The 24,898-nt window shown below is 39.9% G+C and overlaps 2 protein-coding genes across 8 annotated transcripts in view; one reads left to right on the plus strand and one right to left on the minus strand.

Moving 5' to 3' along the window:
* Positions 1–24,898, plus strand: part of DOCK9 (dedicator of cytokinesis 9) — a 283,377-nt gene that overhangs the window by 200,359 nt on the left and 58,120 nt on the right. For all 7 annotated transcript variants that reach the window (XM_004423131.3, XM_087435895.1, XM_087435897.1 and 4 more), the window contains exons 28-35: positions 7,075–7,221; positions 7,412–7,495; positions 8,194–8,305; positions 11,507–11,685; positions 11,931–12,044; positions 14,069–14,189; positions 19,388–19,521; positions 21,541–21,655. In XM_004423131.3, coding sequence (XP_004423188.1) covers positions 7,075–7,221; positions 7,412–7,495; positions 8,194–8,305; positions 11,507–11,685; positions 11,931–12,044; positions 14,069–14,189; positions 19,388–19,521; positions 21,541–21,655 — 1,006 coding nt within the window. The remainder of the gene's footprint in view (positions 1–7,074; positions 7,222–7,411; positions 7,496–8,193; positions 8,306–11,506; positions 11,686–11,930; positions 12,045–14,068; positions 14,190–19,387; positions 19,522–21,540; positions 21,656–24,898) is intronic.
* On the minus strand, positions 3,802–4,107 carry LOC147916057 (keratin-associated protein 3-1-like). Its single transcript, XM_087435772.1, has one exon. The coding sequence runs from the start codon at positions 4,105–4,107 to the stop codon at positions 3,802–3,804; it is 306 nt and encodes a 101-aa protein (XP_087291898.1).

Here is a 24,898-nt window from a genome sequence, read left to right on the forward strand (position 1 = left end):
CTCTCTTTGAACTAGCATCTAAAATAAGCAATTTCCTTACTACCACGGATGGACCTGCAAAGTTTGGATTGATTACATATGACTGTGAGACTTGAGTGTTTCATAGGTGACATGTGCTTAGAATTTATAATAAGTGGTTTGTGAGGAAAATATAAAACAGACCTCATCAAGGCCTGCTAAGGAGTTCCCAACCTCCAACCCCACTCTGCCTCTATGGTCAACGTATTTTAGGTGTTTCTATTCTATAATTTATATTTAGCAACTATAATTTCAGCAGACTCATTTTGAATTTCCTTTCCTCCCACACTGAATTGCTAGCATTCTACAGGTGTACTTTAAGGAAGTTGGAAAACGTAGCATAGGATAGGATGAATATATACACTTAAGTGTTCGTCAGTTGTTTAGCCTTCCACCATTTTCTGGCTTAATTGAGCAAGGAAAGAGCTTTCATTTGAAAAGTAGAAGAAGGATGGCATGGTTCCTGTTCTAAATGGACTGTCTGGACTTCCCCCAAACTATATTTGTAAACTCTGTAGATATATGATGACAGAATGTTAATATCCATACTTCCATCCCTGAATAAGTGTTTCGGACAGTTGTTTTCCATGTGCAGAGCACTGAGGAGAAATGCAAATGGAGTAGAGAGCGCATCCTCAACCTTGAAGCTACATAGTCCTTGGAGAAAGAAGACATTCAGCTTGGAACAGTTAGAGAGAGTGCAAGAAGGTGTATGTGTGAGCTCCAAAATGATAGGAGATTAATGTGGAGATAGAGATGGAACTTTACCTGGGCCTAGAAGGATGCCATATTTGGGGAGAGAATGAGTGTTAGGCAGAGGAAAGAGCTCATGCCCAGGGAAGGCCTCTGTGGCTACTCTGTGGTGGAGCTTAGGCTGAGGGTAGAGAGGAAGAGTGAAAAACAAGATTAACTCAGAAATGAGAATGAGATTATGGGGAGCTTTGAGGCCAAGCAGCAGCTGATTTGGTAGAGACCAGAGAGAGGTAGGGTAGGTTCTTTAACAGGAGTGACAAGATGAAAGAGCATATAAATGTTAGAAGAGTGGCTTGGAAACTTTTATATCAATGAGTCTACCTTCCCCCTAGAGTTTAAATAGCCTGTGGAACAGATTAATCCACCTGTCATTTTTTATACCTCTCTGTTTTTTATTTTTGGTTCTCTAATTGCAATAATATGAAATGACATTTTATGATGATGCCGATTGAAGATCTAGCATTGGGGGGAATGAGGTGAGATTGGGCATGAGGATGGAAAGCATTATGAGTGAATAAGAGACAACTAATAATTTGACCCAGCAATTCTATTTCTTTCCTTTTTTTTTTTTTTGTGAGGAAGATCAGCCCTGAGCTAACATCCATGCCAATCCTCCTCTTTTTGCTGAGGAAGACCTGCCCTGAGCTAACATCTATTGCCAGTTCTCCTCCTTTTTTTCCCTTTTTCTCCCCAGTAGATAGTGTATGTCATAGTTGCACATCCTTCTAGTTGCTGTATGTGGGACGCTGCCTCAGCATGGCCGGACAAGCGGTGCGTCAGCGCGCATCTGGGATCCGAACCCGGGCCGCCAGTAGCGGAGCGCGCACACTTAACTGCTAAGCCACAGGGCCAGCCCCTGCAATTCTATTTCTAAGTATTTACTGAAGAGAAATGAGAACATATATTCACATGGAGACCTGTATTCAAGTGTTCATAGCAGCTTTATTCATAATAGCCAAAAACTGGAAACAACCAAATGTCCATTAACTAGTGAATGGATAAACAAATTGTGGTAATGCCATACAATGGAATACTATCTAGTAATAGAAAGGAATTAAGTACTGATGCTTGCAATAACATGGATGAATCTCAAAAGCATTATGTTAAGTGAAAGAAGTCACTGTAATCATACAGACTACATACTGTATGAGTCCATTTTATGACATTCTAGAAAAAGAAAAATTACAGGAACAGAAGACAGAGGAGTGGTTTCCAGGGGCTGGGGGTGAGGGGAAGGGATTCAAAGGGACATGAGGGAACTTTTATGGTGATAGGAATGTACTGTGTCTTGGTTTTGGTAGTGGTTACACAACTGTATTCACTTGCCAAGACTTACCAAACTGTATACCTTAAAAGGGTGAGTTTTAGTGTATGTAAATTAAACCTCAATAAACCTGACTTAAACAAAACAGAACACAGTAAAGTCAGATTTGAGTAGGGGAAAAAAGGCCACCTAATATTAAGTTTGAGAGCATGGAAGAATGGAGCCATTGAGAGATAATGAGGACCTAGTTTACCAGGGAAGATGGGAAGTGATGAGCTATGTTTGGGATATCTGAAGGTTTAGGGCTGTAGGTTCAGCCACTGTGACAGAGATCTAAAATAACAGTGACTTAAACAAGAAAAAAAAATTTATTCCTTCTCACATGAGAGTGTAAGCTAGTATGGAGGTTCTGTTCCACAGAGTTTATCGGGGACCCAGACTCCTTCCTATCCTCATTGCTTTGTCTACCTGGACTACTGCTCATCCTCCTGATGTAACTGGGTTCACCACCACATCTACATGGAGCCAGCAGGAAGGAGAAGACACACCTTTTTTTCTGTAAGGATGTGACCTATTGCTACCTCTTTGGCCAGACTTAGTCACATGCTAGCTAGCTAGCCACACCTAGCTGCAAGGGATGCTAGTAAAGGTAGTCTTTATTCTGAGTGTCCAGGCACCGAATTAAAATGTTGAGGTTCTTCTTTTACTATGAGAGAGAAGAGAGAACAGATATTGGGAAGCAACCAGCAGTTGTTGCCACAGGGGACAATGGCACAGGTAAATAAATTTCCTGTTGACAGGTGGAGATTCAGGCTTGGGCAAGGAAGAGAACAGACACAACTAGAGAAATAGATTTGTGAGTGCCCGTCTGCTGAAACCATAAGGCTAAGCTTTTCTTGGAGAAAAGTGTCGTGTTAGTCTGGGTTGCCATATGGGATTATCCATTCAAGAGATTTATTAGGGGCAATGACTATGAGGAAAGATGGGGAAGAAGCCCAGGAGAGGCTAGAAAAGCCCTCAGATGGCAGTGCAGGTCTGACCCAAGGTGAAGGAGAGAGGAAAAGAAGGAAATATCTTAGACTGCTGTGCAATTGTAAGAAAGTTCAGCAAGGCTGCTGGAAAGTCCTTGAGCAAAAGTCAACTGTCAGAGGAGTTCTGTATCCTTCAGAAACAAGCCTGCCTTGGTATCCCTGCCACTCTCAGTCATTGGCTGGGAGTAGCTCATGCAAGGTGTGGCCATGGTGCAAAAGCAGCGGCAGATTTCAGAGCGCGGCAGCTGGGCTGTGGGTCAATTATGCTCCCTGCAGTCAGAGATCTGAGTCACCATTCTCATGCACCAGCAGGGTAGAGAGAGAAATAAACATGGAGAGGTTAGAGAAAAACCTAATTTTTATGAATGAAAATAAAGAGGAGATAGGAGAAAAAAGAAGTAGAAGAAAATAGGAGAGAAGAAATGTCATTGGCAAATTTCTTGTTTACCCCATTACTTTTCTGTTGTTGTTTGCTAAGCCAGAAAAAATAAAGTTTATTAGCTAATAGTCTTATTTATTATATCTCACTGAGAAATAAAATAGCCCATAGAAAAGAGGTCTCTAAACCCAAGAGAGCAGAAGAACACAGTAAGGAACAAAATGGAACATTTGAAGACTGTTTGCGAAGTCCTTGTCTGAAGCACTGATTTGAGCAACAGCAGTTGTCAGATCCCAGATGACATGATGTGTAGGATGTGGTGTAGCCCATCGCTGGTGTCTGCAAAGACTTGGCTGTTAGCAGCGGGGCTTACAAGGCTCTTCACAGCAAGGCTGAGTGTGGGTTGCCAGGGAGATCCCATTCAGTCCAGGAGTCGGGTGGCGGGAGCTGACTAGCCAGCAGGGTGGCACAAAGGTGTCAAGCTCACAGCGGGGTAGGGGACACAGGGCATAGCATGTCAGCTGGAGGAGGCTGATCTGGTGTGGACAGGTGCTGGGCAGGCAAACCCCACACCAGCAGCATTTGTCGGAGGAGCAGGTGGTGGTGGCTGAGCCACTGGGGACGCTGCAGCAGCGCTGAGAGGAGATCCCATGGCAGGACATGGTCAGGAGTTGGGGTTTTGTTGGGCTGAGAAGTCTCTTAATGTCTCAATGTCCTCTTTTCCGAGCTGGTGCTTATATACTCACCACCCTGGACATCAGCCCATTATCCTAGATTATTTTTTTTCCATTTCAGTTTATAGTAATCTCCATAAAAACGTCTAATTACCTTGGTCATTATTACCTTTAGATGTGTGTCTTACCTCACTGTTTTGTTGCCAAATTAGGACTCTTGACAATAGCTGTTTGTCACTGCAGGGAGAGCTTCATCTCAGTCTTCAGGGGCACTGAGTTGTCATCTAATCACTGAACAGCATTGTTGATGGGTTGGTGTGTTAATTATCCACCATTCTTCACCACATTTTCTTTATTTTTAATAAAAACTTTTTATTGTCAAAATTTTTAAATAAGTATAAAAGGAAAGGGAATAATTTAATGAATCTCATGTCTGTCTCCCAGCTTCAACAGTTATAAGCATTCTCCCATTCTTACTTTATATTATCCACCTTCACATTTTTTCTCCTAGAGTATTTTAAAAGCAATTCCCAAATGTTTTATCACTTCATCTGTAAAAATTTTAGTGTATCATCTCTAACAGATAAAGCTTGTAAAAAAGATGTAACCACTGTACCATTATGACACTCAACAAAGTTGGCTTTATTTCTTTATCATCTAACACCCTATCTGTATTCCGTTTTCCCTAGGTGTCTCAAAAATGTCATTTGATGGTTGGTCTGAATCAGGGTCTAAACATATTCTACACATTGCATTTGGTTGTTGTGTCTCTGAAGGTTCTTGGATCTCAAACTGTTCCCTCTCCATTTGTTTGTTTTTTAATGCAATGTATTTGTTGAAAACAAGTGGACATTTGTCCTGCAGAATTTCCCACATTCCCGATTTGCTGATTTTAACCTCAGAGTGTTACATGACATGGTTCTCTGTCTCCTGTGTTTCCTGTAAACTTGCAGTGCTGCATCACATCAGGAGGCATACAATGTCTGGTTGTCCCACTTTTAGTTTTGATAATATTGACTAATAGGTTTATGTAGTGCACACTCCATCCATTCATTATAGAGTTTCCCATCCTCTTCTCATGATTTTAGCAGCTGTTGACTCAGCCCCATTCTGAAGGCGACCTTTCTTGGGAGACCTCTTTTTTAGGAGTGGCCAGCTTCGGTAGCTAGCAGTCATGCCTACTGGTTAGAGTTGGCCTTGCCTGGGGTCCTGAAAACTGATCATCTATTGAGGCTGATACCTCAGGATATAGAGTTATTGGTTGTACATATGGAACAATATCCCTTTGGAATTTCAAAATTTACTGTTCTGTTATTAAAAGTAGGTAAACTTCAAATTTTGATTACTTGATCCTTACCTCAGTGGATTCTTGAGTTTATATAAGTTTACAAAGATTGTCTTGTTATTGGTTTGAGAATTGAGATTATTATAAAGCTAGTACTTCAAAATTTTACAATAGATTCTGGTATTTAATGCATAAAATAATGTATGCTTTCATGTCAGAAATACCTAGATTTCAGTTCTAGTTTTACAAAATACTGCTTGTTTTATATTGGGATACTGCTTTGGCGCTCCAAAACAGGCCAAATAGTGGCTTAAATAAGACAGAAAGTTCATTTCTCTCTTTTGGAAAATTATGAGCCAGGAGGCAGCTCAGAGAGTGGGGGAGCTTGTCCCCCAAGGTCATTCAGGGACTCAGGCTCCTTCTATCCAATAATTATCCAGCCCAGGTGTCACCCTCATCCACATGGTTGAGAAGCTGGCTCACCACCACCTCACATTCCAGGCAGCGGTAAAGAAGAGAACTAGGAAGGCAGGCAGTCCCTTTTATGGGCACAGCTGAAAGAGGCACCTGTCACTTCTTACAGCCAATTGGCCAGAACTCAGTCACGTGGCCCTTATGTAGCTGCAAGTTAGGTTGGGAAATGTAGTCGCTAGCTGGGCAGCCGAGCGCCCCTGTAAAACCCAGGGGTTCTGCCACTAAAAGGGAGAAGGAAGAGAGGGATATTAAAGGTCCGTTTGTACTTGTTACTGAATCTCTCTAAGCTTCAGTTTCCTGATCTGTAAAATGTGGGTAGAAATTACCCCCTGTTGTGGCTGTTAGAATCACATGCGTGAATGGATAAATATCATGGAGCATCTAATTCAGTCCCTTTCACATTTCAGGCCCTCAGTAAATTGTTCCATTTATTGGGGGCGGAAGAGGGGGCTGCACTGTGTCACAGCAGAAGGAGCACAGGCCTTGGACTTGTGGTAGATCTGAGTTTGAATCTTGGTCAGTTGTGTGACTGAGGATGCATTTACCTAACTGCTCTGACCCTCTGTAAATGAGGATTAAACTCGTAAGGGTAAAAGAATTTAATGAAAAAGTATGTAAAAATATCTAGTGCAGTGCCTGATGTGTGGAAGATATACAGTAAGTGGTGGCTGATTACTAAGTGTTCTGGGTGTAATTTCTTAGGCAAGCATTCTTGAGGGGAAAAATTATTACATTGAGTTAATTTGAAGAGGACAGATTCTACGCAGTTTCAACTGGTGACGTACAATCACTGATGTGTGTATTTTTGGTTTGAATATTTGAAGCTTAAACCTAAGCCAGCATTTTCTAAAGAGATCTTTGAGAGGTGCAGGCATTAGAATCACCAAAAGTACTCAGTGGAAATGCAGCTCCAGATCAGAGTCTCTGGGAGTAGAGGCACATCTCCATGTTTTTACAGACATCTCCAAGGTACTCTTTATCATGCCGAATTTTGAGATCTCAGGTCTAATCCACAGCACATATTTGAAGTGTTAGAATACTTGTACAGGAGTTTGAGAGAAGAAAGAAGAATTCGTCTTATCTAATTTCAGATAAGTAAGATTAGAATTCTAGGTTTTTAAAATGGACTCAGGGATGAGATATTTTTTCCCCAAGAGATCGCAACTTAAAAAATGTTTGCTTTCAATTCTTTTTAGTTATTGCGAAACCAGAGATTTCCTGCATCCTATCATCATGCAGTGGAAACTGTTGTGAATATGCTGATGCCACACATCACTCAGAAGTTTCGAGATAACCCAGAAGCATCTAAGAATGCGAATCATAGCCTTGCTGTGTTCATCAAGGTGGGGCCCTCTAAGTGACTGAAATGTTCTTCTAGCAGAGTGACTAATATATAGTGGGTGCCCAGTCAACGTCGACGGCATGTTTTTATGCTCAAGGATAAACTTAGTAACAGTAAGTGCTGATTTGAACTCAACTTTCAAAAAAAGTTTGGGCCTAACTACTTACCTTTGTGGGTTGTTTCCTCTGCAGAGATGTTTCACCTTCATGGACAGGGGCTTCGTCTTTAAGCAGATCAACAATTACATCAGTTGCTTTGCTCCTGGAGATCCGAAGGTAGTATGCGTGTTACACACTGTTCCTTTTGTCTCACAGATTCACATCTGGATACCCACTTATTTCTCTCAATTCACGTCAGAATTTTCTTTCAGCCCGTGAGTCACTACTCACTCCCTCTCTTGGAAATACTAACTAGTACTAAGTAATACTTACTTCCATTAATATGTGAGATATTAGGGACACAGTAATTCCAAATGTGAAATAAACATACCTATTGATTTTCTTGTCAACACCTGAAATGACTTCTCAACTGCAAAACTAAAAGTATATGTGTCGTGAATCATAGTTTATTTAACAAGGTAGCAGAAGTACCCGTGTAGCCTTTGTCAGGTGGAATTCTCTCTGTCTCTTCTCTTGTGTGTCTTTTTTAAAGCTCTGCCTTACTCATTTTTTTGCTGTATTGAGTCTTTGTCTATAATTATAAGCTGCCTGAAATCCTCTATTGAAGTAGGAGGAGCATAAATAATAAATGTCCTAAAAGTCAGTGGAGAACATTGTTTAATGAATTGTGTTCTCAATTTTCAAACAAATCCCTACAGCCTATCTAAAATCTGTAAAATAGCATAGAGCATGCAGTTCCAAGAGGGTCAAGAAGCTAAAGAATGGGTGTATTATTTCCAGTAGGTTTTTTTTAGGATGCTGTATAAAGTATCCAGTGAGGTATTTAACCTATGACTGAACCTTTTTTCCTGCAGACCCTCTTTGAATACAAGTTTGAATTTCTCCGTGTGGTGTGCAATCATGAACATTATATTCCTTTGAATTTACCAATGCCTTTTGGAAAAGGCAGGATTCAAAGGTACCAAGGTAATCTATCTTTATGTATATCAATCTTAGTCTTTTCACAAAGAAAGCCACTTATTTTTAATAAGAAAAGAGAATTGATTCAAACACGACATTAGAATTTTCTGATTTTTTTTCATTGATGAATTAATTTTTTTTCTTGTTAAATTTCCATTTTAAAAAATATTAATAAAATGTTATATGGGAACTTAGTTTTCAGCAAACTTATCAGACTGCAGATCACGTCAGTGTGACTTATTTTCATTGAAAAATTCCTTTGCTTAAACAATAGAAATTCATTTTACTTATTGTAGTTTATTTTTATTTGTTTTGCTTTTCCTTTTTTCTCATGAATTAGCTTTTCTTTCACCAACTGTGGAGTCAAATGACACTCCTGTAGGTAGGTGTGGGGTGTGACGCTTGCTTTCTTGCATTTTCCTCCTTTTAAAGAAAAAGAATGCAAGTGATTGCTGAAATGCTTATATGCGCTGTTCACTTGGGCATTTCCCATACACCTGGATCGTTTTTAAACTCCTGATAAACCAGTGAATGTGTTCTCACTGTAGCTGAGACATTGCTGTAATATCCTCAGAGGCATCTCGGTTTTTGCTCCTGGGGTTACTAGGTCCTCTAGGATGTTTCTTTAAGAAGTAAAACAAACAAAAAGCACTGCTCACTCCAAAAATGTAGTATTCCACTATTTTCATAGCCCTGTCTGTAGTGGTGGCAGTAACCTAGATTGCAAGCAACACAGCTTTTCACATGCTTTTTATGTTTGCATGTTGAGTCTTTATTAACTGCTCTGTATCCTCTTTAAGTTTGAAGAGAGTTAAGCTCATAGAGATTTGTTTGTTTTCACTGAGTAAGTCAAATGAATCAAATTAGTCTATCAGGCCTGTCAGGTAATATTTACTGAGTTTAGTGCCTTGTATGTGCTCAGGATTATTTATGCTTAAGGAGAAAAGTGGAAGGATGCCACCAAACTGTTAATGACACCTAAATCAACTGACTCTGAAATTTGGAGAGAAACACACAAAAGCATTCATTCAGAGACATAAATATCTTCCCCCAGAACAGACTCAGACTGCCTTTTAAGGAGCAAGAAGGGGGACTGTGGACCTGGAGTTGGCATTCATGTATTCAGTAAATATTTACCCAGCACTAACTGTGTCTAGCCTGGGGATACAGTTGGACAACAAGGATGAAAATCCCTGGCTGTTCTACCTAAGTGAGATATGTAGAATGTGAGAGAGTGATAAGTGCTAAGGAGAAAAAAGTAAAGCAAAGAAAGGGGATATGAGAAGGGGTGACGTTTGAGATAGGGTGGCAGGAAAAGCCTCACTGAGAAGTTGACTTTGGGTGATAATCTAAAGAAAGTGGGGGGTTGAGCATTCTTGGCTGAGGGAACAGTTGGGCATTCAGCATCCCCGATCCAATCCCGGCCCACTTGTCTGGTCTCAGTCCCCACTATTCCCCACATTTCAGACACACCTGCGTGCTCCCAGCTCCTCAAACATGGCATGCCCACCCCTGACACTCTCAACCTCAAATAACCACCTCCCTGGGGGAATCTTCATTTTCCTCCCTGGCCAGTCACTCAGCACCTCCTATGTGGGGCCTGCCAGGTCTTCTCCTCACCCTCTCCCAGTACCCCAATTGCTCCCCACTCTGCACTCCAAACCTCATCACCTCCTCCCTCCCCTTACAGTGGGTTACTAGCCCACTTGTACTCGGGGATGTGACTCTCTTGTCCTTTCACCTGTCAGGGTGCAGAGGGCAGCTCCTTACACCCAGAGGTTGGGCAGTGAATGTGTGCTACTGCCCACCTTCCCCTCTGACCTGGCAGGGCCCGATTGTTCATCCTGCAGAACTGAGTGAAATGGAAATCTTTCAGGTGCCCAGCAGACCTGCACAAGCTCTTAGTAGACCATCAGGGTATTTGGTGGTAAGAGGGGCTGCCCTAGGCAGGTGGGCATGGGTCACCTATAGATAATTTACCTTACAACACTAGTAGGAATAAGTCTTTTTTAGCATTTTCTTTCCTTTCTCCCTTCTCACCTGCTCCCCCCTTCTCTCTGCACACATGCATACACATGCGCTTGCACATGCACATGCACAGTTAAACCCATAAATAGTTTCCTTCTAAGGAGTTTATGTGAATTCAAGCTTTGAACTGTCGTTGGGATAAACTGGGCTTAAAAGTCACAAACAGTGGACATGATTATTCTGGAAAGATGAATACTCTTTCTCTTGCTTCTGCTAAAGGGTTTCAGAGGACTTGGGTTAGTATTTTGGATAGGTTTAGAAATAATTATCTAATATGGAATTAAAGAAGGGGTCTATAGATATTCTTCTAATAATGGATTCAGGATAAGAATTCAAATCCTAGCTGCAGCTTACTGAAAAGGTGTGTTTCAGCTTTAGAGTGATGTTTAGGTGCTTTTATTTACCCTCCCTCAGTAGATTTCACGTTTGCTTCTGTCTGTTTTCCAGAAGAGCTTTTAGTTTTGTCATTAAGCCTGCTGATGATTTACTAGTTTGGTTTGGTGCTTTGTCCACTTTAGTTTTAGTTTATACTAGTTTTTTAATTTGCTTTTAGAGATGCAGAAGTAATAAGGATATATTTTTTAAAATTCTACGTTAAATAAGTTCTTCATTCTGTGATAGCAGAATAAATAGGTTATATGCTAACTACTTCATTTTAAACATATTGGGTTTTAATGGTAGTATATGGGCATTAATGACTGGGAAATGGATAAATGAACTCATGTAATAAAGAACATTTTAATAGACCATGTATATTTATTCTTTCTTTAATTACTTGTTATGTACACATTACTTCTCTATAATACTGTCAATTAGTACAATAACTTTATATTTTAACTTCATTCAGTAATAAAATTACATTTGTAATATAACATATGTTGTTCTATATTCCAAAAATTGGTACTTAAACTATTCACTAACCTAATTATGCAGGATTTAATAGTTTCTGAAATCAAAATTCAGTACAATTATTGGTATTTAAATTTTGTTTTCATTTAAGACTTTGGTGTTAAGAAGTAAAGCAGTATTTTAGATAATTGACCTTTTCCCATTTAAAGCCAAGTCTAATCATCTGTTGACACACAGGGTGGGCTGGATGCAAAGGATGGGTTTGATTTTTATTTTATTCAAAGTGTGTTATATCCTCTCTAACTAAAGTAGTTTCTATCCTCATTTCAGATCTCCAGCTTGACTACTCATTAACGGATGAGTTCTGCAGAAACCACTTTTTGGTGGGACTCTTACTGAGGGAGGTGGGGACCGCCCTCCAGGAGTTTAGGGAGGTCCGGCTGATTGCCATCAGTGTGCTCAAGAACCTGCTGATAAAGCATTCTTTTGATGACAGATATGCTTCGAGGGTGAGTGGTCCCAATGGAAGGAAATATGGATTGATAAATGTTCTTTATTTTAAGTAATATAAAGAAAGTAATCAATTAAAAAATTAGTGTTAACAGCACTAAGACTATTCTCTGTTTACGCAATAAAATCTAACAGCACTCTTTATAGGAAGGATCCAAATACAGGAGATTGCCAGTGCCAGGTCAGTCCATCATTAAGTTCTCAGAGCCGTGCAATAAACTTACACTGTGTGCCTTTGTTTCAGAGCCATCAAGCAAGGATAGCCACTCTCTACCTGCCTCTGTTTGGTCTGCTGATCGAAAACGTCCAGCGGATCAATGTGAGGGATGTGTCACCCTTCCCCGTGAACCCCGGCAATGTACGTAAGCATATTTGCATAGACACAGCCTATATTCGTTTCCTCTGGCTGCTGTAACAAAGTAACACAAACTGAGCGGCCAAAAACAACAGAAATTTATTCTCTCACACTCAGGAGGCCAGAAGTCCAAAATCAAGGTATCAGCAGGGTTGGTTCCTTCTAGAGGCTCTGGGTGAAGAGTCTGTTCCATGCCTCTCTCCTGGCTTCTGTTGGTTGCCTGAAATCCTTGCATTCTTTGGCTTGTGACTGCAACATTCCAGTCTCAGCCTCTGTCTTCACATGGCCTTCTCCCTGCTGTGTGTCTGTGTCTCTGATATCCTCTCCTTTTCTTATAAGAGCCTCAGTGATTGGACTTAGGGCCCACCCTAATCCAGGATGACTTAATTTTTACCTTACATCTTAATTATATCTGCAAAGACCATATTTCCAAATAAGGTCACATTCTGAGGTTCTGGGTGGATATGAATTTGGGGGGACACTATTCAACCCAGTATACATTTGTTCTTTTTTTTGCCACTAAAGCCATAATAATCCACGGTATTCTTCGTAAATTGCATTTCTGGCTAAGATGGGGTCAATCAGTAAACTTTCAACTCTTGTTAAAAATCATTTTAAAAACCATGCTTTCTTGATGGCTTGTGTCTTGTAAGATGTCAGGTTCTTCTCTGTGTATTCAACAAAAATTTATGGGGAAGAGAGGTAAAAAAAAAAAAAGAAAAAACAGAAGCATTGTTCTAACCTGTGTGCTATGAGAGCTCAGTGCTAGCCCCAGTTCTGATAGTACCATGCTATGCAGTCTTGGAAAAGCCACCTCTTTGAGCTCAAATTTCTTGTGTCTGTAAAATTAGACAGTCAGGCTGGATGTCAGGGAGGCCAAGGTGAGTGACACGAGGCCCCACCTCCAAGAACTGACCACCCTAATTTGTATTATCTTTGGGCAGTCATTAAAGACGTATTGGAGATTAAGTCGACTGAAAGATGATCACAAAAATAATCTCAGAACTTTTTGGTTTAAGACTATCTGCCATTAATTTGGACAGATGTTATCAGTTTAGCAATTTCCTTTTCCCTTTTATTCTGGACCCATGCACTGGCTCAGTTGTTAGTCTTGCCACTTTGTCATTGTGGCATACCCTTGGGGAGTTTGCATACATGTTTCTGTCCCTTTTCCACCAACAGTCATGCGTTGTCTCGTTTTATATACTCTCTCTCCACCTCTGAATACATCTCCTAAATACTGGTGCACTGAGATGAGCCATGTTCATAGGATGTTTTTTGTGGTTCCAAAGGGCATAAACTTCCACTGTCCTTAACTGAAATGCACCCCATTAATCTCACCCTATACAACATTGTATCTCACACGTGTTTTCTCTGAACCTGTCTGCTTTTCTCATCAGAATAAGTATTCAGGGCATAAAGCTACCTCTCTGTACTGCCTCAATCCTGAGAAAAATAAATACAAGTTCTTTTCTGTGGCTTTCACCACAGTAGAATCCCTTTTATGACGTAGCTTCAAAATTAACATAATTTCTCCACTGATCAAGAGTTCACAAGAAGCTCCAAACATGAAGAGATTTTCATCGCTGCTGTTGTAAGTCACTGTTATTCATTTGGAAGGATTTCCAGTGTGAGAGAAAAACCAGAGTTCCAGTTAGAAAGAGCATGTGAGACTTTTTCTGAAGGCAAAAACATATCGAAATAATCTAAAGAAATGTTGGGCATCAGAGCTCTGGAAAGGGAAAGTACTAGACCTTCTGGGGAACCAGAAATAATGACTTTATGGACCAAGATTTCTCTGCCTCCCAGACTTGAAATATTCTGTGCTCCCTTCTCCTTGCTCCTTCTCTGATCCATCTGCCGCCCTCCTGCCTCACACGCCATGCGGCTGCTTCTCCCACTCAGGCACATTTAACTTGTCAGGCTGTTCCATCTTGTTCTAACACTTGCCCTCACACTTCCAAGAACACTTAATGACTCTTTTAAAATCATCTTCGATTATTTCTTCTCTTTCTCCCCTTTGACAGACTATGAAGGAGGAATCACTTACTTTGCCAGCTGTAAACCCGTTAGTGACGCCGCAGAAGTCTGGAAACACGCTGGATAACAACCTGCACAAAGACCTCTTTGGTGCTATATCTGGCATTGGTAATGCTCGGTGCTCATATTTGCTTTTCTCTAGTTTAATTCTGACAGTGTTGTTAATCCAATAGTTTGTTAGCGTCTCAAACTTTCCAGTTAGGACTTTGAGTTTCTGCTTTGAAAATTCCTTTCGTGGTTTTGATACTAAGCAACTGAAACCCCTCAACTCTACACTAAAATATGTATCCCAAAATTCTCATGAATTCTGAATATGGTACACTTAATCACGTATTTGTACCATTTGCCCTTTGTTAATGCTTAAGTTAATTTATCATTTTAAATCTTCAAATTGGATTGTTTATGCTTTTAGAAAAGGAATATCTTTGCAGGTGTGTGTGTGGGGGTGGATAGGATTTATTTGTAGTGATAGCGATTTAGATGAAATGTGACAGAGTAATTCCTGAGGAGATAGCGGTTTCTAGCTAGAATGTAATGTTAAAATCGATTTTCTAAAATCTTCTTTCCTAGAATATTTTTTCTATCTGAAATAATGTAAGAGCAGCCCCCATGAGGAAGAAAGTAGATGGCATAAATCAAGATTCAAATTGAGTAGTTTCTCTATAAGAAAATGCCTGAGAAATGTACTTATTAATATTCTGACTAACTGAGCACCTGTGCAACCAGCTCCTTTGTAAAGATAATGGTACAAAAATCACATATGTTCACAGATACTCAGAGGCTTATTCTGTCTTTATTTCTCCCTCTCTTTACCACACTTTGAATAAATGGAGCATCTTGCTATGGCTAGTGCTTAGACTGCCCAATAATGGAACTAAGTCAGAGAGCAGACTAAAGGGCAGTCCTTTTATCTAATTAATTTGCAGGACTATTGTTCATTCTGAGTTTGTGTCTTTGCCTTTTGTGTTGTTCTTTTTGTTAACATGCTGTTTCATGTAGCTAATGAAACTGGTCAGAATATAAAATTAGAAACCCACACCAATGCCCAAATTTTTCCTACAATACCAATACCAATCCTTAATCTTACTTATGTTTCTGTATATTCTTCATAGTTATACTTAAACCTCATTAGGCGTCATAAAGATTAAATGAGTTAATTCATGCAAAATGCTTGGAGCAGAGCCTGGTCACGGTGTTTCCTTTGCTTTTCTCCTGGGGCCTTCGCTCTGTCTTTTTTGCCCTCTTCTGCCCACATGCCCAGCTGCTGCTCCGGGAGTGGGGAAGGGCTCTTTTCGGAAGATTTCTCTGCAGTGGTTCACAGCACTGGCTTTAAAGTCAGACAGATATGGCTTTGGATCTGGACTCCATCATTTACTAATTGCCAGGGACAGATGTCTCTCCCCTTCACTCTGTGTCCACATTTCCAAAACAGTTGTGGTGAGGGATGAAGAGCTCATACAATGTGTACAGTGCTTGGCATGGTAAACAGCATTATTATTTGACTGCCGTTACAAGCACAATTCTGTAACGTTATTCATGCTTTGTAATGTACTCTCAGTAGCCAATTAGATGAGTCCTGGGGCCGAAAAATGCTTTGAAATCTTAACTCCCTGACCTGTACTCTGTAGGACTCAAGACTGTGGAAATGATCAAACTAGAATGAGGTGATGTTTCGACTCAGACTTTATTCTCCAATTCTGCATTTACCTTGTTAGGGTTTGGGATGTCTTGAGAACGTGAAGATGAGCCATTGGGTGTCTTTAGCGTACCTCAAATGGCATAAATGGCCTTTGATTACTCTGTGTTCATGGCAAAGTTATAAAAAGTACTTGAGACTGATTTAGTCCCTTTCACTGTTTCTTGAATTTCAAGATCTGAATCCACCTTTCATAGGAATTCACCACAACGGACTTGTTTATACTCAGGCTTTATATTTCCCTCATCTTTAAAGACTTAAATCCTTGTTCTTTTAGGAATGCTTTGCAGAAAAGCTCCCCACCTTTAAACTATTTTTACTAGTTATTTTCCAGTAGCTTTAGCAACTCTTTTATTTATCAAGGCATTTCCAATTAATTTTAGTTCGAGTGCTTATCCTTCAAGAGCAGACTTTCTCCTTAATCTCTGTTGAGAAGAAATCTTGTTTCCACATGTGTTGAGAATGCACCTCAGCAGTTTTTTTTTTTTAATATCTTTGGAACATGGTGCATGAAAATTTCTAAAACTGATTCATTGCCTGGATAAAAACTACTCTGAGATTCCATTCAATTTAAAAGGCACGCATTCTTAGGCTCAGGGTTTTCCACTTACTCAATGTTTTGCATTGGGCCATCTGTACAAAGGGGAAAGAGGTGAACTAAACTTCTTTTCATTTTACTTACATGCTGTTTAAGATTTTTAAAAGTTATACACTGGGCCAGGATATTAAATATATACACACAAAACAGCAACATAGTTCTACTGAGCATTTTGATTTATTGCATTTCCATCTGTTTGCCTTGGATTAGGACTCTATTCTGGAATTGAGCCTAAAACTCTGAGAATTTAGGGTCGAATTTTACCTTACTGAGAACCTCTTTCTCCTGATCTCTGTGTGCTACATTAAATAAGAAGTCCGGGGGGGCTGGCCCGGCGGCATAGTGTTTAAGTTCAAGTGCTCTGCTTCAGCGGCCCGGGGTTCATGGGTTTGGATCCCAGGCATGGATCTACGCACCGCTTATCAAGCCATGCTGTGGCAGGCATCCCACGTATAAAGTAGAGGAAGATGGGCACAGATATTAGCCAGGGCCAATCTTCCTCAGCAAAAAGAAGAGGATTGGCAACAGATTTTAGCTCAGGGCTAATCTTCCTCATCAAAAAAAAAGAAGTCTGGGTATAGTAGGAGGACTATTATTATAATTTGGTCATAATGTGTATTTCTTTTATCTCTGAGTATAGAAAAAGGCTCATAGTTTTTTCATAGGGTTTCTACCTGCTCCCCATGACAGTCAGTCATACAGTTTCTGTTTGGGGGAGGTGCAGCCTGTGGCCAATGGTTTACGTGTTTGTTATGAGAGGTTTGGGGATTCGATTGGAGATGTAAAAGAAACTTTCCACTCCAAACAAATGGATTGAAGGTATATTTTATTATATAGAGGATAGTAAAGGCGATAGTCCACAAACAGATCCAAATAGGTCAAATAATAAGAGGGAAAAAACACCAGCTCGACTGGAGAGGGAAAACATCCACATTGGCTGAGATAGCAGCAGATTCGAATAGGTCATGTAATAAGGGGGAGAAACATCAGATCGATCGGAAAGGGAAACACCAGATTGACTGAAGGGAAATGACACAAATCAACCGGAAAGAGAAACACCAGGTTGACCGAAAAGAGAACACATCAGATCAATTACTTCACAATAAATCAATTACTCACAATATCCACGCCCCACTGCCGGGAGAGTCCTGTCAATCGACACGGCTGGGCAAGGATCACACGTCCTGGGCAAGGCGTCCCTTCCACAGGTGGAACTCTCACTCGGGCTCAGTTTCCAGCAGTTTTTATACCATCAGTAATTTTCAGAGTAAGCAATTACAGATTTTTCAGAGCAAACATTTAGTGTTTTCATGCACAAATGGTTATCAGTGGCGTACGTGCACTGAGCCCCCTGGCTAACGTCCCAGCCCAGTAGTTGTGTATGTGCATTGTTCTCTCTGGTTATCGTCCTAGCCCAGCACAGATGGCCAGTCCATCCTGTGCTGTGACGCCCAAAGAGCCTTGAAATGTTACAACTTACAACTCTCTCCATGGGAGAAGGGTCAGTTCCCACCATGCAGAAAGCAGCTTTTATATTTCTTTTTGTGCTGGTGGCTGTAGGTCAATGGAGCGGCCAAACATGGCTGTACTCATGTCAAGACGATGTTCCAGCCTTCACTTACATTTTCAAATTCCCCTGCCTCTTCTTTTCTTGATTATAATATGCTGAATCAGTTTCAGGGATGGTAGTGATAAATCTGAGTGTTAGATGAGGGGGAGGTATTAACTTAGAAGTGTCTCAGTCTGTGGCAGCTTGTTTGCATCCTGAAATCTGAAAACGGCCGGCCTATTCTGAGGTGCTGAGTAACGGCATCTTCAGCTTGGGTGTGGGAGGCTGTGCTTACAGCCTGCTGGAGCAGAGTGCTCCTCCTGCAGTGTGCACAACCGCCAGGCCTTTCAGGTGAGCCCTGCCTTTTCTCAGCACAGAATGTGCAAGTCTGAGAGTCATTTTTAATTATGTGATTTACTTAAATCTTATCTAAGCAGGAAGTCAATCTATTACTTTTAAAAATTCCATGGAACCGAGCTGGGGGCTGATTTCTGCCTCCAAATGCTGTTTTTTCACAGCTGTCACAAATTTTATTTCCAAGTTAGATTTCTTTTGTGCTCATATCTGTTTATTGCAGAGATTCCCAAGCATTCTCAGTTCACAGGACCCTTATTGTCATTTTCATGGAGTCCCAGGCCAAATGAAACCCCTAACAGTTCTGTTTATTAGGTACTTAAGGCCAAATAACTTAATAAGTACTTGTATTCTAATAACTTAGTAGGCATTTGAAAAAATATACATAAATTTAGAGAAAAATTTTTGTTTTATTTTAAATAACCACAGCTCTTACTAATGGGATGTGTGTGTCTATTGGGCACTGCCCAGCTTCTCCAATTTGGAACCAGGTTGCTCCCCACCATCCTCATTTCCTGTTCCACATTGATTTTCACCCAGTATTTGCTTTTTATCATAGCAACCACCAAATATCAGCTTCACAAAGATATGACATCATCAAAAGGAATGTAGCACGAGCTAACATTGAAACTGCAGTGTCCAGCAGAGTGTCGAGTATCGTTGTGTTTTTCTTGAAAATTTAAAATATCCATGACACCTCTCTGAGTTTTCTAGGACACCTCACTATGCAGTTTGAATACTGCGGGTTTACTGTATGCTTTAATTTTTTGATTTGATAGTTGTAGGTGGATTTATTTTTTTTTTTTTAATTTTTAAACTGTTCATTCTATGCTGTCCTAAAACACTGTTTGCTCCTTTAGTCTTAGCCATCAAAGGTGGTTTCTCTTAAATGAATAGATAGTTGTGTCTGAATGTTTCAGCTCACAGTTTATTTTTATCTCAGTCTGTATGGCTTGGTTCTTTAAAGGTGAAGTAATTGAATGCAACCCTTGAGCTAGCTTCCTAACAGAAAAAATAAGTGCCGTAAAAGCAATTTCCCTTAAATTTCAGTACTTATCTTTATTTAGTTCTCTCACCAAATCTTTGGTCTTGGCTTAATTTCTGTTTAGCTTCTCCGTATACAACTTCAACTCCGAATATCAATAGTGTGAGAAATGCTGATTCGAGAGGCTCCCTCATAAGCACAGATTCAGGAAACAGCCTTCCAGAAAGGAATAACGAGAAAAGCAATTCCCTGGATAAGGTAATTTCTTTTCATATAACCTAAGTGTTCCTTATAACTAATAGATTTAGCCCAAAGTAAACATGCTTCGTATTCTAATGTTCACTAAGTTTGACTTTAAAAAAAAAACAAAAAAAACTGAGTTTACCTGGGGTAGGTGATCAGAGTATTAACTAAGGATGGGGTCCATTCCCTGAAACCCCTGATTCCTGTTTCCAGGATCTCAGATCAGAGCAGTGTTTACAGGGGAGCACCTTGAGCAGGTTGGAAATCAAAATCACAATCACTCACTTAGAATCCCTACAGTCTGTATGCCAGAGAACACAGTTATCCACCCAAATGGACATTGGGTCCAGAGCCAGCTCCAGAAGAGGTTAATTGATCATATAGGTGATTCAGGGATAAGGCTTTATTTGAAATCACTCCACTCACACTGTACCCCTCAACCCCAACACAACACATCCTCCTCATATTTAACCTTTTTTCTTGAAACAATTAAGGCTCAGACTATTTGGAACTTTACATGAATGGATAAAGCTTGGATTTAAACCTGGAACCATAATAGGTTCTAGGTCAAGGTCTCACCTTGGCCACTGTTGTCCTAATTTATTTCAAGTAATAGGCAAGCACATGTTTCAGTAAACAAGTGAACCACTTAGGGATGTATTCCTGGTTGTCAGAAACATGGAAAACCTCCTTCCTTGGCATCAGGTTTGTAATCTCATCACACATTTCTGTGGCTGGCATTGACGTGATTAGCCTTATCTGCAGTTCTGTCGAGGTCCAAAGCATCTCAGAGCAGGTATGTGTCATGACGTGTTGAACTTTTCCCTTGACCCTGACATGCCTTCGTGTGTAGAGGGAGAAGCTGCTCAGAAGGCACTCCGCTTGTGCCATACGCAGTGCTGGAGAGGAGGAAGACAGCTGCCAGTCAGCCAGGAAAAACCGGGTCACTGTGGATTTTTCGCTTCTAACGATTCCACCTTTGCCAGAGGAAACTTTGCATGCTGCACCTTCCCTCGCACTGCAAGAAATACTGAGTTCTCCTAGCGGCTCTGATGAAGTGGGTGGGCAAGAAGATGCATCCTCACTACAGTTTTGCCACTAATTACACCTGTATTTCTTCCTTAAATAAAAATATTCTTGTGTTATTAATTAAGCCTGTTTATTATAGACATTTTTTCAGTTGCCCACCAATACCTTGAATGAAAGATGTTTTTTCACTGATCTTTCTGCTTTGGTATTTGGCAAAAAATTTTTGATTTCTATTGGCAATGTAACTTTAAGGATTTTTAAATCTTCTATGTTTTTATCACAAGAAGAGATTCTTGTTCCTTTTTTTTTTAATGTGAACCCTTTGAACATGTGAACCTGCTGCCTAGTGGCAAAACTGCCCTCACCATGCGCCCTGAGCTTTCTGACATTTGTGGTATTGATCTAAGCTGATGATGGAATGACTTCATCAGTTTAGGGTCTTTGACAATGCTGTGCTGAGGTGTCCTTGTTTGTCCCTATCTGGCACTTGCCCATTGTTTTCCCCCAGTGGTGCCCCACGATGTCAACTGAATGACAGTGACTCAGCTCCAGGCTTTTGTGGCTGGTACTTAGCAGCACCATAGACTTAATTTGCTGTTTCAGCCACTGACGTTTTCCTGAGGATATGGTTGGTTCTGCAGTGTCTTCTGAATCATCGTTTCTGTGTTTGATCCTAGCACACGTACTTTTTTGCATGAGATTTTACTTGGCATTTCAGAACTAAGCTGGTAACTAAAATTATGGTTACCCACTTTGAAAGGTTTGTGCCTTCTGGCTTGTCTCTCAGGAAAGTATGCAAAGGAGACAAGACAGAGCTTCCGTGGAACAGCACTTGTGTATATTCAGTAGAGGTGTGCCTGTAGTTTGTCGACAAATTATTTATACCTTCCAATTTGTATGGTTTGACTAAATTCTAAGAATCTGTCTCTTCCAAGGGAAAGAAGTGAAACTAATTTTGTTTTACCTGTAATGAAAGAGAAAAATCACCTGTATTTCCTTTTTTAGCACCAACAAAGTGGCACTTTGGGAAATTCTGTGGTTCGCTGTGACAAACTTGACCAGTCTGAGATTAAGAGCCTGCTGATGTGTTTTCTCTACATCTTAAAAAGCATGTCTGATGGTAGGCAAAAATGAAGATTCCTGTTTTACTTTCCTTGTTGCAGTATTTGGTTTATTTTTTGTTTTCTTTTTCTTCTTCCCTTTGGTTTGTTTTTTTTGTTGTTGTAATTAGTTGAAAGGATATAAGGATTTGAAAATTTTCTTCCTTGTTTGAAATGCATGTTAATTTACTAAATAGTAGAGTAATTTCTTTTAGTAGAAATAAAAGCCTTAATTTGGAAAAATATTTTTATACATTATTATATTCTAGAAAATGAGTTCTAAAATGTGAATAGACCTATTTTTAAAATTTATATTAAACTCAGACCTACCCTCTTAACTAAAGGAGACAAAAGCAGATAAATGAAGTAGCTTTTGATTTTTTTCAATTTCATTTGTCAAAACAAACTTACTGGCAACTTGCATAACTTGACTAGTCAGTCTCTTGAATTAGAAAAAATAGTGTTGGGGGACTTAAGCATGCCTACCATTCAAAGTGTGTATGACATTCCTGGCTATAACTGGAAGCAAGGTGTGTTATTTTAGTTTCCTAATGGAAATAGTGGTATGATAGTGATTAAGTTTCTGATTAAGGGTTTGACAACCACATTTTTTAATAGAAGTGACCACAACCATTGATGCTTTATCTGTACCACATAAAGCTTGTAAATACCCATGACAGGACACTTTCAACTCTGGTTGTGTTTTGATACAACCATTCACGTGAAATTGTGCCATGCTACAAAGTCACATTTCTTGTCTCCATCAGAAATCTTCTTATTTTCCCTGCAACAAATTAGAAAGTGTACTATGAGCTTTATTAAGGTCACTGAGTGAAGATGAACTCTTGAAAACAAAATGCCATTTTTTGAGGACCTGAAGACTTCTTGTCTGATGATAGTAGGTGAGGGCATTAAACCTTCAATGGATGGGATGTCTGTCTGTAAACCGTGTTTCTTGTCTATTGAACTTCCATTCCAGCAGCGTTAGCAACCTGGCCTTATAAACTCAGGTGTTAGGAACATTTTAAGGACAGCATGCCTGTCCTTAAAATACCTCAGCACTGGGTTGCTTTGTTCTTCTATCAAGTTGTAACTTTAAAATAACTATTTGAAAAAAGAACAAACTAATAACAGTTTCCTTGAATGATGACCAAATACAAAAGCACTGGGCACTTATTCTAATATTTGGGTTATAAAGTTGAAATTGTTCTCATTAAGTCAGAAGTTCTAAATTTTACATCATGGGGTAGTGAGTTTTAGCCAGCATTATAATCCTGTTTTTCTTTTGTAGAATGTTTTCTTTAAAATCTTTTAAGTTTCAAATATTAAATAGGATATACAACTGAAACATGCTTTATAAAGACAAATATTCCAGAAATTTTGCATCCAAGTTAAGGTTGCCCTTTAAAGTCAGCCCTTTGGAAGGCCATGCACACATTTTAAAAATGCAGCCACCACTTCAAAACAGTTTTAGAATATCTTTTTTTTTTTTCAATTGCCTTCAAGTTATCAACATTTTTTCTTTTGTAATTAGAATTTTCTTGTGTATCTTGTTTAAGAAATCTTCACCTACCCCCAGGTGAAAATATTCTCCTATATTTTCTTTAAAAGCTGTATTATTTAAATTTTCACATTTAAATCTAAATATCTACCTAGAATTGATTTTTGTGTATGGTATGGGGTGAGGGAGAAATTGCCTTTAGAGAGCGTTTACCAGACAGACAACGAAAATCAATTGTGTAACTCTGTAGCTACTCTTTCCTTTATCCCACATTTAACGAGCACCTTCTACACACCGGGCCCCTAGCTCTCTGTGTCTTCTTATGCCTCCTCCCTCCTTCATTAGAGGTTATCTCTGTCTTCTCCCCCTCTCAGTTAATAGCCTGAGTCCAGAGCAAGAGAAGGGTATGTTGGTGCCACTCTGCTGGCCAGCCACTTCTGTCTGGTATGTGCTGGGGGTGGCCACAGAAGTCTGTAAGTTGACCCTGACAGACCCTCCAGCATTCATTTGGCTCCCTGGGTTCTCACCACACCAGGATGACCAGCCTCAAGTAACCAGAGTCTGTCCCTCTGGATTCTAAACTCAAAACACCTGAGAGATGGAAGCTGCCTGACCCACCCTGGTTACTGGTCTAATAGGTCAAATGTGGCTTTCAAAATCAGGTGCGCTTGATTTAAATCCCCATTCCATCCTGATTCTTTAGGCTGGTAATTGAGAGAACTACTTAACTTTAAGCCTGTATTAGCTCGTCTCTAAATGGAAACTCTCTGCCTCAGATCATGGTGAGGATCTGATGACATGATATATGTGAAATCGTGAGACCACCTAGCACAGTGCCTGGCACGTAACAGACACTCCGTATATATTCACGCTTCTCCTGCCTGTCCCTGTTCTTGTTAAGTGTAGAGTAGAAGTCCATGGCTGTGCGTCTTCACGAGCCATCAGCATCTCTGCAGCCACCCTCTTGCTCATCTCAGGCCTTAAAACTCAATGACATTTTCACTAAGAGAATCTCTCAACCTCAGTGTAAATTATAAGAATGTAAAAATGTTTAACTATTAAATGATACTTTTTGTGCAATGCTAAATGGTTAAGGATCATACGTAGAGAATGGTTCCTGTAAATGAATTTTTAGGATTTTAATATTTGCCTTAACTAAAAATATACCCAGTTGCTCTTGATGAAGAGCAGGCGTGAGTTCTTAATCACGAGTACATTGTACCATGGTGTGGGAAAATAGGAACTCTCTACACTGCTTGTTTGGAAGGCTGTTTGGCAATATCTGTCAGAAATTTAAATGCATATACCATTTGACACAGCTATTTCACTTCTTAAAATTTGTCCTATAGATGAAGTTGGATGAGTATGCAAAGACCCGTGTATAAGGATGTTCATCAAAGCATAATTTATAATAGCAAAAGATTAGGGGGAGAAAATGTCAATGTCTATCAGTAGGGGACTGGTTAACTCAATTATAGTACATCTGTGGAGACAAATATTATGTAGCTTGGATAAGATTGAGATAAAGCCAAGCTATATTATTGAATTAAAACTCAAAGGGCAAAATGGTGTGTGTAGAATGCATACTTCCATTTCAGCACGCACCTGTGTGTATGTGTGTGTGTGTGTGTTAGTTAGGAAGGGGGGTACTTATGTACCTGTGGGAATTTTCAACAGATTCCCTATTAGGGAGGGATTCTGTAGTAGGTAAAGAGAGAGCCTGACTTTAGATTATATACCTACTTGTATTCTTTGATTGTCC

The sequence above is a fragment of the Ceratotherium simum genome, chromosome 10 (genome assembly GCF_057802395.1).
Source record: "Ceratotherium simum simum isolate JZ-2026a chromosome 10, ASM5780239v1, whole genome shotgun sequence".
Taxonomy (NCBI): domain Eukaryota; kingdom Metazoa; phylum Chordata; class Mammalia; order Perissodactyla; family Rhinocerotidae; genus Ceratotherium; species Ceratotherium simum.

Excerpts from the sequence above, each read along its gene's own strand:
- LOC147916057 (XM_087435772.1), bottom strand. The coding sequence starts at position 4,107 with ATGTCCTGCCATGGGATCTCCTCTCAGCGCTGCTGCAGCGTCCCCAGT.